At 58.4% G+C, this 14,281-nt stretch overlaps 1 protein-coding gene across 16 annotated transcripts in view; it reads left to right on the top strand.

Moving 5' to 3' along the window:
• The first annotated feature begins 789 nt into the window (after positions 1-789).
• Positions 790-14,281, top strand: part of LOC123282353 (liprin-alpha-1-like) — a 113,843-nt gene continuing 100,351 nt past the window's right edge. For 4 of the 16 annotated variants that reach the window (XM_070487879.1, XM_070487890.1, XM_070487889.1 and 1 more), the window contains exons 1-7: positions 791-940; positions 2,771-2,881; positions 4,405-4,515; positions 5,049-5,159; positions 7,519-7,574; positions 11,687-11,756; positions 14,065-14,213. In XM_070487879.1, coding sequence (XP_070343980.1) covers positions 829-940; positions 2,771-2,881; positions 4,405-4,515; positions 5,049-5,159; positions 7,519-7,574; positions 11,687-11,756; positions 14,065-14,213 — 720 coding nt within the window. In that variant the 5' untranslated portion in view covers positions 791-828. Of the gene's footprint in view, positions 941-2,770; positions 2,882-4,404; positions 4,629-5,048; positions 5,160-5,726; positions 5,754-7,124; positions 7,415-7,518; positions 7,575-11,147; positions 11,354-11,686; positions 11,757-14,064; positions 14,214-14,281 lie in introns of those variants that run through there. The other 12 variants (XR_011495095.1, XM_070487886.1, XM_070487875.1 and 9 more) reach the window with 8 other exon arrangements.

Genomic DNA, 14,281 nt, shown 5'->3' with positions numbered 1-14,281 from the left:
TTTTTCCTAATTATCTATCTATGTGATTAACGCCTGATTCCCCTTCTAGGCTGGAAGGTTCCTGAAGGCAAGGGCTGTGTTTATTCTGCTGACCTTCTATCTCTGATGCATACCTGACCTTCTCTGGATGGACAGAAGAATGGATGATGAATGGATGGATGATGGATAGATGGATGGTGGGGTGGGTAAATGGAGGGTGGATGGGTGGATAGAGAAGATGGATGATGGATGGATGGATGTGTGGGTGAGGGATGGATAGAAGGATGGGTGGATGAATGGAGGCTGGGTGGACAGATGGATGACAGATGGATGGGCGGATAAAATGGAGGGTGGATGGAAGAAAAGGGATGATGGATGGATGGATGATGAATGAATGGATGGATGATGGATGGATGAATAGAGAACAGATGGACGGATAGATGTATGGGTGATGGATGGATGGATGGATGGATGGATGGAGGGGTGGATGATGAAGACGCTCGTCCCTCCAGCTGACTGGCGGTCACATTCACCTCTTGGGAGTCCTCAGGGCTCATGCACTGGGCACTGACCCCCAGGCCTGGCTCATTTTCCCTTTCTCACCCCGGGCAGAGTTGTCAATCCTCGAGTCCCACCTGGGATCGCCGGCATCTGAGCACACTCTCGTGCGCACACGGTGGGCGCTCCGTACATTGACTCTGCGTGTAGGAACAGAGTGTTTCCAGGCACGCTTTGCAGGCTCGCACCCCGGCGGAGCTCGGCCCGCGCTGCCCGCGCACGCGCGCGAGGGAGGCGGCCGGGCGAGGGGCGGGACGTGCCGGGGAGGGGCGGGGCCTCGTCGGGACCTGGATGAGGCCCCGCCCCCGCCCAAGGAACCGGAAGTGGAGCCGGGCGCCTGGGAGCGGCGGGCGCGGAGGGGCCGGGGCCGGAGTCGAGTGGGGCCGGACTGAGCCAGGCGGCGGTGAGCGAGCGCGGCTCTCGCCGGGCGGGGGGGGCCGGCCCCTCCGCGGCGCTCCTGGGGCGCCCCCGGGCCCCGAAAAGGGAAGGAAGCGGCGGCCGCAGCGGTCTAGCCGCTCTTCCGCTCGCGGTTTCGGGTCGGCCGCGGGGGGAGCGCGGGCGAGGCTTCCCCAGGCCGGGGAGCCGGGGCCGGGGGCCGAGGGGTGGGGGCCGGGGGGCCGCGGGGTGAGGGGCGGGGCGCCGAGCGGTGGGGAGGGCCTGGTGTCGGGGAGGGAAGGGCAGTTCTGAGGTTTAGGGGTCCGAAGGGGAGGGGCCGGGGCTGCAGGGAGGAAGGGGAGGAGAGGGCCAGACGGGGAGGGGGTCTGGGGTCTGAGAGGGTGCCCGGGACCCGGGGGCTAGGAGAAGAGAGAGTGGAGGAGCCGAGGGTCGGAGGGGGGCGAGGTGCGAGAGAGGCCATGCTGGGAGGGGGTGGGGTCCGGGGGGAGGGGCTCAGGGCCCAGGGGTTTAGGGGAGGGGGGTGGAGGGCCGAGGGGAAGGGGCTGGGGTCCAAGCGGGGCGAGGTAGGAGAGGGGCCCTGCGGGGAGGGGTCCGGGATCGGGGGCGACGGGATCAGGGCCCTGGGGTTTAGGGGAAGGAGTTGGAGGGCCGACGGGGAGGGGCTTGGGTCCAAGCGGGGCGAGGTAGGAGTGGGGCCCTGCGGGGAAGGACCGAGAGGGGCCGGGGTCTCCCTGGCGCCCGGGCGGGGCCGTCGCAGCCGCGGCTCCTGCGGCCCGGCCCCCACCTACAGAGGGGTTTAGCAATCAGGTCACTGGAAATGCAGCGACACGCGCAGCTGCAGACGGCCGAGAGGCTCTAAATTTGGAGCCATCCCTCTTCTGGCTGTGTTGGAAATCAGCAGAAAGGTGCTTCTGGGTTTTTGGTTCCTCTGTTTGAATCACCTGAGTGTTGCACCAGGAACTCGATCCCCGCGGGCGGCCTCCCTGGAGCGGGTGCGGGGCTTCCTCCGCCCGCGGTCTGTGGACGTGTCGGGCCTGGGGGCGGGGGTGGGATGGGGGGGTTCCGTTTCCCGCTGATCGCAGCGCTGGCGGCATCCCCAGTGAGCGCGCCGCTTGGCGCAGGGCTGCGTGGGCCCCGCGGCGCTCTGCCTGGCTAATCCCCCAGGCCCTGACCGCGGGATTCAGCCGGGCGCCGGCTGGCGAGGGCTGAGATCCCAGGGCTGTGGGTCGGTGGGCCCCCCTGCCCGTGGCTGAGCGCGGCTGAGCCCCTGGCGCAGTCCTGACTCTCCTCTGGTTGGAAAAGTGCTCCCAGATGCTCAGGGAGCCGGGCAGAGTCCTAGAGGCAACTTTCAGACCCGCTGGAAGAAGGAGCCAAGGGGATGCAGAGTTGGTTTTGATCCTCTGCCCCCCAGGAACTGGAAGTTACCCCCACCCCGTTCCCGCCCCACAGCTGACTTGTAGTGGAAGCATCTTGTTAGACTTATTCTTGAAACACTTTTGAGTGTATGTAAGTGGTGATTCAGACCTTTGCTCGCTGCCGTGCAGTCGGTGCTCAGAAAGTGTCTGAACGGTGAACTTCCGAGGTGGGAACGCAGTTCACGTCTGCCATCATGAACGAAGTGCCCCTAACAGGTGAAAGGGACGCTGTAGACTGAGTCGAGCGTCACGCGTGGGTGACAGTGGGTGGCACGCGTGGGTGACAGTGGGTGGCTCATGTGTTTTAGAATGTGTGCTTGATCTCTTGCTGAGTCACACCGCGAGTCGTTTCTGTTCTGGTTCAACCAAGCGCCGGGTTAGCTCATATCTGCTCCCATGCCCACTGCTGCGTGTCTCCACAGACTACTCCAGCAGCCTCGGCGGCAAGTATGGCGTGCAGGCCGACCGGGTGGACAAGAGCGCCGTGGGCTTCGACTACCAGGGCAAGACGGAGAAGCACGAGTCGCAGAAAGGTCCGCCCGGGCGGCGCCCCGCAGCCCGTCCACCGCGCGGCCTGCCCCCTCGCCGCTGCTTCCCACACGCTTACAGACATGCGCACTGGGGCGTTTCCCCTGTGTACGGCGGGTCACGTTATAGTTACACGGTTTTTTAACTCAAACGTTTGGCCGTTGTTGTTCCGTTCAGGTCAGCGTAGGGGTCTGTCGCGTTTTTGGTGACTGCTCAGTCCTTGTGGTGGGAAGATCCCGTAGTCTACGTAACCATTCCTCTGTGGAATGTACAAGTTAGGTTATTTTCAATTTTCGATGTTAAAAGTCGACTGCATGAGTATTCTTCTCCCTGTGTCTTATGTACGTAAGTGGTTATTCAAGAGTAAATTCCTAGAAATATAATTGGGTCAGAGAACACTGAATTAAAATTTCGATAGATTGCCAGATTGTCCTCAGAAGCCGTGCTGGCTTCCTTCGCTGTGGCGGCCTCGCGGGTCACTTACTGCCGTCACCCGGCGAGGGCTGTAGGTGGAGGGCGTTAGATTCAGCCCCTCCTGCAGAGGCCATGAACCGTTGGTTCTCCTCATTGTTTTGTTTGGCCTGTACATTTAGATTTTTTAAAATGATTGCCAACATATAAAAACTGAGAGCTCACGTATTTAAAAAAATCCCAGGTTTCTTTAAAGAACAAAACCAAAACCCAGCACTGGAAACCCCACTGGCTTGGCGTTTCTCCGAGGAGCTGGCCGTGGGCCAGCCCAGTGTCCCTTTGCCGCAGGTGTCACTTCCGTTACAGCAGGTGGCGTGCGGTGCGGGGTCGCTGTCACTGCCTTCTCTCCCTCCCTCCTTGGAGCAGACCTGTGCTCCTCTGCCCCACGCGCACCCAGTTCCTCAGGACCTGCTGCTGGATGCCTTGCAGTCTGCACTGACTTTCTCCCCAAGAGGCCTCTGGGGCAGAGGAAATGCCACTCTGGGAGGTCGGGGGCACAGCCCCAAGTGCCTGGGCAGGCAGGCTCCTCGGCAGCCCCAGGCCTTTGCGGAAGGGGTTTGCTCCGCGCGCTCGTGCGTTGACGTGCCCACGATGGAGTCCTCCTTTAGTGCAGAGAGAACCATTCCACTGGCGGAGCTTTGAGAGCTGGTGTTTCTGGAGGGCGTTCCAGGTTTATCCTGTCTTTGCAGGCACCCCTGCATGCCTCTCCTTGTGCTGGTCCATGAAGCAGAGGGACCCATTAAAAGCCGGCTGCTCGGCTCGTGCTGCTCCAGAAGCTTTGTAATAAACTGTTACTCCATGCTGTCTTTTGGAATGAAGGAAAGATGCTACAGTTATAAATCTGCTGTCTTTATAGGACTCTTCCTAGTCCTGTTATTACATACGAGCAAGACTTTTAGATATTTTCTGTATCAGTGATCTTATAGTGAGCCTAAAAGATTTTTGGTTTATATTTTTTTTAATTGAGTGTTAAAAGTACTTTCTTGAAGCCTGCTGGAATCCACAGCTTGCTCGCTGGTTGTTTTGCTGGCCTGTAAACTGCTTTCCTTGTTTTTAGATTACTCCAAAGGCTTCGGTGGCAAGTACGGTATCGACAAGGACAAGGTGGATAAAAGTGCCGTCGGCTTTGAGTATCAAGGCAAAACAGAGAAGCACGAGTCCCAGACAGGTGCCTGCATCTTACCAGCTCTCCAGCCGGTGACCATTAACGGGACGGGTGGTAACCAGAGCAGCAGACAGGGACGGAGCGTAACCAGCAGCCCTTAATACGGACATCTCTCAGTTAAGCAGCCAGCTTTAAAACAGCAAAGCAGAAACACAGCTGTTACATGAGAGATCGACTCTTGCCAGTTTTTTTGGCTCTAACACCCCAGCAGTGCCGCTTGTGCTAATAGTGTCGCGTGTGTAAGTGGTGGGACTGTGGGGCTCCGGTTGCTGCTTAAGCTGCATCGCTTGGCGCTGCTTCTGTGGGGTCCCGTCTGCGTTTATTCGGAACGCTGGGATTACAGATGGGGTCAGTTTCCATACGCTGTATGAGGAGGGCCTCTTGATGAGTGTTACCTAAAGTTTTACCGAAGATCTGAGAGAGAAGGGATGAATTGAGCGAATTGTGTGTATTGACGTGCATTGAAAAACATGTTTTCTCTCTGTTGCCCGGGCTATCTGTTAATACCAGTTTGTGTCCTTTTTCTAATCCATTAGACTACGTGAAAGGGTTTGGAGGAAAATTTGGTGTGCTGACAGACAGACAAGACAAATGTGCTCTTGGCCGGGATCACCAGGAGAAATTGCAGCTGCACGAATCTCAAAAAGGTACCTTCATTTTGAATCTCCTACTTGGGATCGTTTCCCGAGTTTATTTCCCTTCCCAGGTCCGTCACTGTGCCGTGTTTTTGCCGTGTCTCTGTAGCAGTGGTGTTGTGTCTTCAGTGTGGGAGGTTGTCGTAGCCCTCCCGTGATTTGAGACAGCCCTTCAGCTAGAGGAGTGAGGAACCCCCGTCCCCTCCCACGGGAGGGCTCCCGCGAGAAGGCCCCATGTCACTGGGCTTCTGGAGCGCTGGTCACTGCCTGCAGCAGCTCTGGGAACGCTGTTTTCTGCCCTGAGGGGGCGGCCAGAGGGGCGACAGCGATCCAGTCCATGAATTGGTGCTGATAAAGCGTGCTGTAGGCTGTGGAAGGGGATGCCTCCTCTCTGCCCAGGAGTGTGTGCTTTCCACGACAGAACCATGTCCCTGGGAAAGTAGCACGTGGGGACGGGAGACCTCTGAGTGAGCCCCAGACTCACCCCGTCCTTTCAGCCAGCACAGATGGAGGTGGGGCTGGTACGCGTTGCCGTGCAGTAACCTCGTGTATAACGTGTCTCTTTCTTCACATGCGCAGAGATGCGTTCTCTTGTCTGCAGCGTGGGTAGGACCTAGAAAGAAACCTCAAAGCGTGGAGTGGCTTTCCCGAATTACTTGAAATACAGTTCCTAACCTGGTCTCTGATCTTGGCTGGAGTGTTAAGAGTTTGAGTTTGCCCTCTAACCTTTGAGCCCAGTTTTGACTGTTGCTGAGCCTGCGAGCTGGCTCTGCAGCCCCTGAGCCTGGCAGAGCTTTTCCTTTCTCTAAACGATGTACTTGATTCTTGCCCATGCTCCCACGATTCTAACCAAACTGTGTTTCCTCTCTCGGTTTTCTCCACTGTTGCTTGTGGATTTCCAGGTTATAAGACTGGTTTCGGAGGCAGATTTGGTGTTCAGTCCGAGAGGCAGGACTCCTGTGCTGTGGGGTTTGATTACAAGGAGAGACTGGCCAAGCACGAGTCCCAGCAAGGCACAGTTGCTCACCACCCCCCGCCCCCGCCTCCCCTCCAGTGCGGCCACTTCTAGCACAGACTTCCAGCCTCAGCCTTGCCAGCACCCTCTGTGCCCTCGAGGGGCACTCGGGCGTTGAAACCCAGGTGTATGCTGGAGCCATGGTCGCCTGCACTCCTCCCACCCCCATTCACTTGTTCCCTGGCACCATGGGGTTTGTGCTTGGCAAGACATGGCCGTAGTTTGCAGGGTGTGTTGCCCTAAACCCATAACGTGGCTCCGTCCTGGAGTGGGGTGTCCCTGGTCTCCCAGCAGCCTTCTGCTGGAGCTCTTGCTGTTGACCGTGACTTACCTACTGAGTAAGCCACCTGACTGCCTCTGAGACGGGGAGAACCATGTTTAGTTCAGCCAGAGGCGCGGGACACCGAGGGGCAGGGGCAGGGGCAGGGCAGCCGTGTTCTGTGTGGTCTCTGTTTCATCATGGTGGTGTTTTTTTGACCAGGGGTGGGAGGTGTTTTTCGTTTGTTTTGGTTTTTTTGACGACACCACCTACGTATGACTTCCTCACACAGAGCTAAACGGTATGTACAGGAAGCTAAGAAGACACAGGAAATTTCTAGGTGTATCTGTTGGGAGTCCACACGGTGAACACATTTCTCCTTAGAGCAGTTATTTAATTGCTGTCCAAATTCGGACTTGGCCGTTAGAACCTGGACACACGAGCGGAAGACAAGGACGGTCCTCCTTGCCAGGGCAGAGCGTAGGCTCTGTCCCCTGGTTGGGAACACACGGCCGTGTTCAGGCGAGGGACGGCGGACGCAGCTGATCTGGTGCTGATCCGGCAGCCTGCGCGGAGATGGCCTTGGCTCTGCGTGGCCTTAACGCCGTGTGACGGTGTGACTGTCATGGAGATCTGTGTTGCTACGTCCTAAGAGTTGGCTGGTAGAATTTCCCCATGGAATTTTTTTTTTTCTTTTAAAAAGCAAGAAAACAGCTGCCTCGAGCCTCTGCCTAGTCCTAGTAGGGCGGGAGCGGTGCCAGGTGGAGGACTGTGCTGTTGGAGTGGCACGCTGCCCCGCGCCTGTGCTGGGCCCTCGGCTCACGGCCTGCCAGCCCACACGGCACCCTCTGTCCCTCAGGAGAGCGCGGGACGCATGCGCACACCCCTTTTCTGCTTCTCCCCCGCCTGTGTGCTGAACACCACGGGTAGAAACCAACTCAGCTTGCAAGTGAGGACCGCGTGGGGTGCGGTTCTGGTCTCTTTCTGCTCGGGGTGCGTCTTCTTGGGCTGTTTCTGGATCTGTTTGCATGCCTCTGCCCCGGGCACCTCGCTGGTCCTCAGCCTAAGTGTAAGTGTTGTGTTGTGCCACTTTGCAGACTATTCCAAAGGATTCGGCGGAAAGTACGGGGTCCAGAAGGACCGGATGGACAAGGTAAGGATTCCAGATCCAGGCCTGAGTGTCTTCTGCTGCCGTGTTCGGGAATTTAGGAGGTCCGGGAATTCGTGGAGCTCTTGGTGTGTCAGCGCACGGCTCCGTGGATGGTCTGGGGTGGGGTGTGGCTCAGGTTTTCAGAAGCACGAACGTTTAAGTCGGGCACGTGTCATCACTGATGGTGCCGATTGCTGACCTGTATGCCAGGCCTCGTCTACCGGTCACGGACATCCTCTCCGGTACCCGACATGGTCGTGCTGTGGGGGAGAGACTGTCCCTGTCCCCTTTTGCATTTGGGGGTCCCTGGCCAGGCAGGCTCAGTGCTTGGCCACAGCATAGCAGCAAGTGGCGGGGCCACCTTTGGAAGCCAGGCATTAGGCTGTGGGGCCAACACGAGACCCTTGAGGACATGTGGCTGTTTGAATCCAAAGTAGTTAGCGGTAAACCGGTTGGAAATTGAGCTTGGTCACACTGTCCATGTCAGGAGCTCAGTAGGCACGCGTGGCGGCGGCGGCTCTGGGAGCGCGCGGGTCTAGAACATCTGTATCACGGTTCATGGTGGAAGGTCCACGGGACAGGGACCGTCTCGAGGCAGGTCCTGCCCACAGCACCGCCTCCCACGGGTGTCCCGGGGAACACGCTTGTTTCTCACTGGGGACTTTGTCACACGGTGTCGGATCTCTGAGAGTCAGTCTTAAGTGTATCAGACGGCCGTTTTTCTAGCGTACGGTCCAGCCATAGCAGAGTCTACACTTAGAGCGGGTGTGGAGTTGTCCACACGAGGACACGTGTGGCTTGTATCTCCTGAGCGAAGACGGAGGCTGTCCTGCCTGGTCCTGTGCCCGGCCTGTGGTCAAGGACAGCAGGGCCAGTCCTCACGGAGTTCTGCTGCTGTCAGGCTCACAGCTGACCACACAGAGGCCGTCACCCAGGGGCTCCACCACGTGACCACGCATGGGCCCTGGAAGCATGTGGCAGGCCCAGGGCTCAGGCTGAGGGGCCAGAAGGGTCCTGGGGAAGTGAGAGGCTGGGCTCAGCTTTGACGGGTGGAGCATGCCGGGAAGATGGGCCAGGAGCCTGGAGAGCAGGGGCATAGCGTGTGTGCGGGGGTGGGGGTGACGCCGCAAAGACTGTTAGGGTCTCACTGCAGAGGAGGGCCGAGGGGTGAGGAGCTGGGAGGGACCATCTCGGGGAGCCCTGCAGACTACGTACGTCAGGTTTCGTTCTTCATCAGATGAGTCCTGAGTGGCCCTCGACGGGTTTGGCAGGCAAGTGACACAAACGGGATCTGTGTTGAGAAGACCCTGGTCACAGTGTGGAAGTGGATTGTGGAGAAGCAGCGAGGCTGTGGCCCCAGTTAGGAGGTGGCTTCAGTGGTGTGAGCAGGGTGCGGTGCTGGCTCGGGCAGGGGCTCGTGGCAGAGGGAGAGCGGCACTGACCTCAGCGAGGCGGGAGGTAAAGCACCTGGCTTCAAGGGCTGGGGGGGCAGGCAGGACTGCCCCAGGTGGACGGTGGGCCTCTGCTGAGCTGGGGCGCCTGGGAGGAGCAGGGGTGGGTAGCTGAGTCGGCTGTGGGTGTGTCCGGGGTGGGCTACCCAGCAGGGCAGGTGGACGAGAGTGTGGCTGGACCAGAGGCAGACGGCCACTGCACAGATGTGGACGGAGCCGGGGTCAAGTCGGAGGCCAGGAGAGCCTGCAGAGTGGTGAGCGGGGCCCAGGGACACACCTGGGGATGGCAGCAGTCAGGCTGGTAGAGGAGACTGGGAAGTGCACCCAGCAAGGTGAGGGGAGCCCACAGGGTCTGGTGGTGCTGGTCTGAGGGTAGAGAGCTTTGGGGCGGGGGGGGGTCACCTGTGCCCAGCAGTGCTGCTGGTGGGGGTCACGTCTGGGTGAGTAACGTGGTAGCCCCGGGAGTCCTGGTGAGGGCATTGTTGTGGGTGTTGGGGGGCAGGTTGGGGGAAGCTGGCCTGCGGGGACCTGCACCGTGTGGGGAGGGTCAGTCGTAGAGTCGGCAAGCTTGGGCCCGCTCCGCCCACTGTGGTCCTGTGAGCTGGGCAGCGGTCAGCCGAGGGGATGGTTCTGTTTAAGATGGAAGAGACCAGAACATGTAGGGGAGCCCAGGCCGTAGACAGGCATGTGGAGGGAGACCGTGAGGTGGTGCTGGTGGAGAATGTGGGGTCACTGAGACGCAGCCGTGGACGGTAGAGCCTGACGAGGGGGCCTGCGACCGAGGCAGGGTGGTGGCTTGGCGCAGAGGTTGGGTGAGCCTGTGTCTGACGGTGACTGTGGTTCCTGTTGGTGGTGTGACGGCGTCCACGTTGTACAGTTGGTGGCCTGAGGCTTAGGAAGGTGAGGGAGCTGTGCGGGGTCCCAGTGAGCTGCGTGTGGAGGGATTCGGGTGTGAAGTCCCTATAGGGGATGGAAACGGGTTGAGGGGTGTCCAGCAGGTGGGACCTGGGAGAGGTCGTGACTTTGAGTTGCCAGGCTGGACCGAGGGGAGGGAGGAGCAGGCGCCGCGTAGAGGAGGGCGGTGAGAGCGAGAAGCTTCTAGTCGGCAAGCGGGTCTTGGTGATGGGGATGTGCTGTGGAGGAGGTGGGGCGCGGTGTGGTGGGGACGCTGCAAGCGAGAACGAGAGGTTGGGGGCCGTGTTTGCTGGAAGCCCCCAGGTGACGGCAGAGAACTGGCTCTGGGCAGCATGCTGGAGAACTGGCTGGGCCGGGCAGATGGGGGCGACAGGAGGGGCCCATGGGGAGGGTGCTGACGCCTCTGCCCCTGAAGCCACAGGGCAGGCAGGAGCCTGATGGGACAGCCGGAGGGCAGCCGGGGGGCAGGGCAGGGAGTGAGTGTGAGAAGAGATTGTTCTGGAGAGAGGTGGCAGAGGCCCGGTCTGGTGGGCCGGTGGTCTGGGAAGGGAGAGTGCTTGGTCAGGGCAGCTGAGCGGTTGCACTCGGAGAGGGGGGCAGGGGGGCCAGGGTGGCCCGGGCGCTGGGCTCTCAGGCTGGCTGTGGCTGGGCGTGGCAGACGGGTGGGCGGACAGCCGTGCTCTGGCCGAGCGGGGTGGCTGTGGAGGGAGAATGGGGCTTTGGGGGAGGGTGGGGGCCTGGCCCGTGTGTGCGACACTCAGCGCAGGGGTCAGCCTGTGCCTGGACGGGAGGGAGCTGCCACTCACAGTCATCCTCAGATAGTGCCCGCTAACTTCAGGTCCACGTCCTCGGGGCCCTGCTCCCCTGATTTGTGTCAGGAAGGCAGTGACTGTCCCACGCCCCAGGTGTGTCACTGGGAAGTGGTTGCTCACGAAGAAACCGAGGATGGCCCGTGGTTCCCAGAGCCTGTCTGCATCAGTGTCTGCGTCAGCATCAGCCTTGAAGGAGCAGCTGTCGCTCAAAGTGTCGTCTGACAGAATTGGGCCCCGGCACTCACGCTTGTGGGGGATGTGGACGGTCAGGCCAGGCGAGGCTTGCGGCACTGTGTCCCCTCCCGGGGCGAGGGCTAGAGCAGAACCCGCACCTGGTTTCTGATTGCGCAGGTGCAGATATGCTTTTGGGTTTTTTCCTACTCTTTTTTGTGGAGCAGTTTTAGCCAATTTGAGAGGATGGTACAGAGATTTCCCATATGCCCCCCGCCCCCACCACGCACAGCCTCCGCCACCATCAGCATCCTCCGCCAGCTGGGACGTTGGGTACAGTCCGCGAGCCTACGCTGACAGGTCGTCGTCACCAGAGTCCACGGTTGACTTTAGCGTCCACTCTTGGTGCTGGACGTTCTGTGGCTTTGCACACGTGCGTAAGGACATGTGTCCCCCTTGCACTGCCCTACAGAGTATTTTCACTGCCCTAGAAATCCTCTGTGCTCCGCCTGTCCATCCCTCCTCACATGTGTACTTTTTCTTCTCATGCTGACCCGTGTCATCACCAGCAAGTGTGTGTCGTAACCCTTCTCATGCCTCAGTTAACTTGCAGAACAGAGAAGGAGATACGAAAGCTTTGGGCTCCCCGGTGGGCTCTTTGGGAAGGTCGAGGGCAGGCTTTGCCGTCTGGGTGAGGTGGCAGCCGTCACGGGGTGTGAGGAGCAGAGAACAGTGCCTTCCTGATGTTCCTTTCCTGTCTCGGTAGAATGCTTCAACCTTTGAGGATGTCGCGAAGGTGGCCTCCACGTATCAGAAGACTGTCCCTGTCGAAGCAGGTGAGTCCTGGCGGACCCCCTACCGGCACTGTGGTTTTTCCAGGAGGAAATTCCACGCTCTTTGGTTGTCCCAGGAAAATGCTCAGGGCAAAGGGTAGTTGGGGGGCTGGCCCAGTAGCACAGCGCTTGAGTTCGCATGTTCTGCTTCGGCAGCCCGGGGTTTGCTGGTTCGGATCCCGGGTGCAGACATGGCACCACTTGGCAAGCCATGCTGTGGCAGGCGTCCCACATATAAAGTGGAGGAAGATGGGCACGGATGTGCGCTCAGGGCCAGTCTTCCTCAGCAAAACGAGGAGGATTGGTGGCCGATGTTAGCTCAGGGCTAATCTTCCTCCAAAAAAAAGGGTAGTTGGCAGAATGTGCACCGGGAGCAGATGGAGCATGAGTGGAGAGATGGAGCTGAACGGGGCGATGGAGCTGAATGGGGAGCAGAGTCGTTCCTGTGTATTTTCAGGAAAGAAATTGACTTGCCTTTTGAGGGAAGATCCTCTTTGTTCCTGCAGAGGGTCAGAGGCAGCTTTCCCACACAGCGTGTTGTGCTCTCCGGCCGTGGGGATCTGCTTTGGTGGGTGCCTCCCAAAGTAGAGCTGGGTTAACTGCACGTGTGTGAGGGCCCTTCTCGCTGCTGGAACCGCGTTCTGGGAGGGTCCTGTGGCACCTGCTGCTCAGACACGCTCGCTGGTGCCCCTGGACGCGGTCGGCCCTGGCTGTGACCCGAGGGATGTGTTGTAGCGCCTGTGTGCGAGCTGGAGTAGGCGTTCTCTCCTTCGCTCCTTGTCCTCCTTGGGCCTGGTCCAGGCTGCCGCAGTCTGTCCTTTCAGGTGATTGCTCGTGTGAGGGCCTCTTCTAGTCTAGCTGTCTGCAGGGCACACGTTCGGTCATGTGGGCCACGCACTTAAGGAGAGCATTGTTTAGTCAGGAAAATATACGTGCTAGAAGGGAGTGCGTTACAAATAGGATGCAGAGAGTCACCGTCGGTTCACTGTGGACGCCCTGGGCCTGCAGTTCTCGGACTTGGTGCTCTAAGCAGACTTTGACCTCGTAGGAGTTATCGAGGGCCCCAAAGAACTATGTGGGTTACGTCTACTGATCTTTACTTATTGGAAACTAAAACAGAGAAGTTAACATTTTATAATTCATTTAAAAATAATAAAGCCATTACATATCAGCATAATACTTTTATGAAAAAATAACATTTTCAAAACTAAAAAGCAGAAGGGTGGTGTTTTGTTTCTGTCAGTCCCTGTGGTATAAGACAGCCGACTTCTCCCAGCTGCTTCTGCGTCTATGCTAAGTCCTGTTGATGGAGAAAGTCTGGGCTCGCCCAGATCTGCAGCGGAGAGGGAAGGCCGTGTGAGGTCATCGTGGATGCTCTTTGATGTGACACTCAGAACAGGCTGTGGTTTAGTGGTTTTCTTGAGGCTTGTTCTTCCTTGCACAGCATGATTTTGTAACATGATGCATCGGTCGTTGGAAAATATCGGATCACTGAGTTACGGAGACCCCCCCCGCCCCGATGTCGCCATGTCGTTCTGTAATACCAAAAAAAATCGTGTTTGTGAATACTGTCATCAGTGCTAGCACAGAGTCTTTAAGTAAAACGGGGAAATTGTCATGTGCACGGGAGCAGATACAGGTTTTCCAAAATTCTGATTTTGCTTGAAAGCTTATGTTTTCCCATTGACAACAAATGGTGCGGTTGTTCTTGACGCGATAGGCTTGGTTCGTTTATTTTGGAGGAAATGCGTGCTGAGTACCCAGTGTGCTTAACTACAGCCAGTCAGTTATTTCAGGGACAAATCATGCTCCGTGAGAAGTCAGTTCAACCTGCGACGCAGACAGTCGCACAAGTGTCCTTCCTCGAGACAGCCGCTGAGCTTGGTGTGTGGCAGTGGTGCTGTCTGTGTCCCTCCCGTTTGTCGCACAGAACATTAAAGACGTATGCTCAAGGGTTGAGATTTACTAAAAATTAGTATTTTTTACTGCTTTATCAAGGGCGTCCTGAGGGAAAATTGGCTACTCCCCCTGCCGAGTATATGGTGGTAAAGAATACAATGATCTTTGGAATTTAAACTATTCCATGGCTTATGATGTTCATTGGTCCTGCCGAAAGTGTGCAATGGGCAGAAGGCACGGAGGCCAGTTCATGGGGGGGCGGGCTGAGGTGGCGGCTGGGGGACATCTCCCTTCCATGGCGGGCGGGACCGACGGGTTCCCCCGGGAGAGGTCACGCTGGCATGGGGCGGTGGTCCGGGGAGATGGTAGTTGTGTTCTGACATCACACTTAAATCTCTGCTTCCGTCTGCAGTGAACAGCAAAACAAGCAACATCAGAGCTAACTTCAAAAACCTCGCGAAGGAGAAAGAGCAGGAGGACAGGCGGAAGGCGGAAGCGGAGAGGGCGCAGAGCGTGGCGAAGGAAAGGCAGGAGCAGGAGGAACCCCGGAGACAGCTGGACGTGAGTGAGGACCGGCCGCCGCGCTCTCCTGCGCGGCGTGAGGGGACTGGGAACTCTTGGGCCCGTAG

The sequence above is a fragment of the Equus asinus genome, chromosome 17 (assembly GCF_041296235.1).
Source record: "Equus asinus isolate D_3611 breed Donkey chromosome 17, EquAss-T2T_v2, whole genome shotgun sequence".
NCBI classification, from domain to species: Eukaryota; Metazoa; Chordata; class Mammalia; order Perissodactyla; family Equidae; genus Equus; species Equus asinus.
Note: the sequence above shows the minus strand (reverse complement) of the source record. Positions and strands in the feature narration are given on the sequence as shown.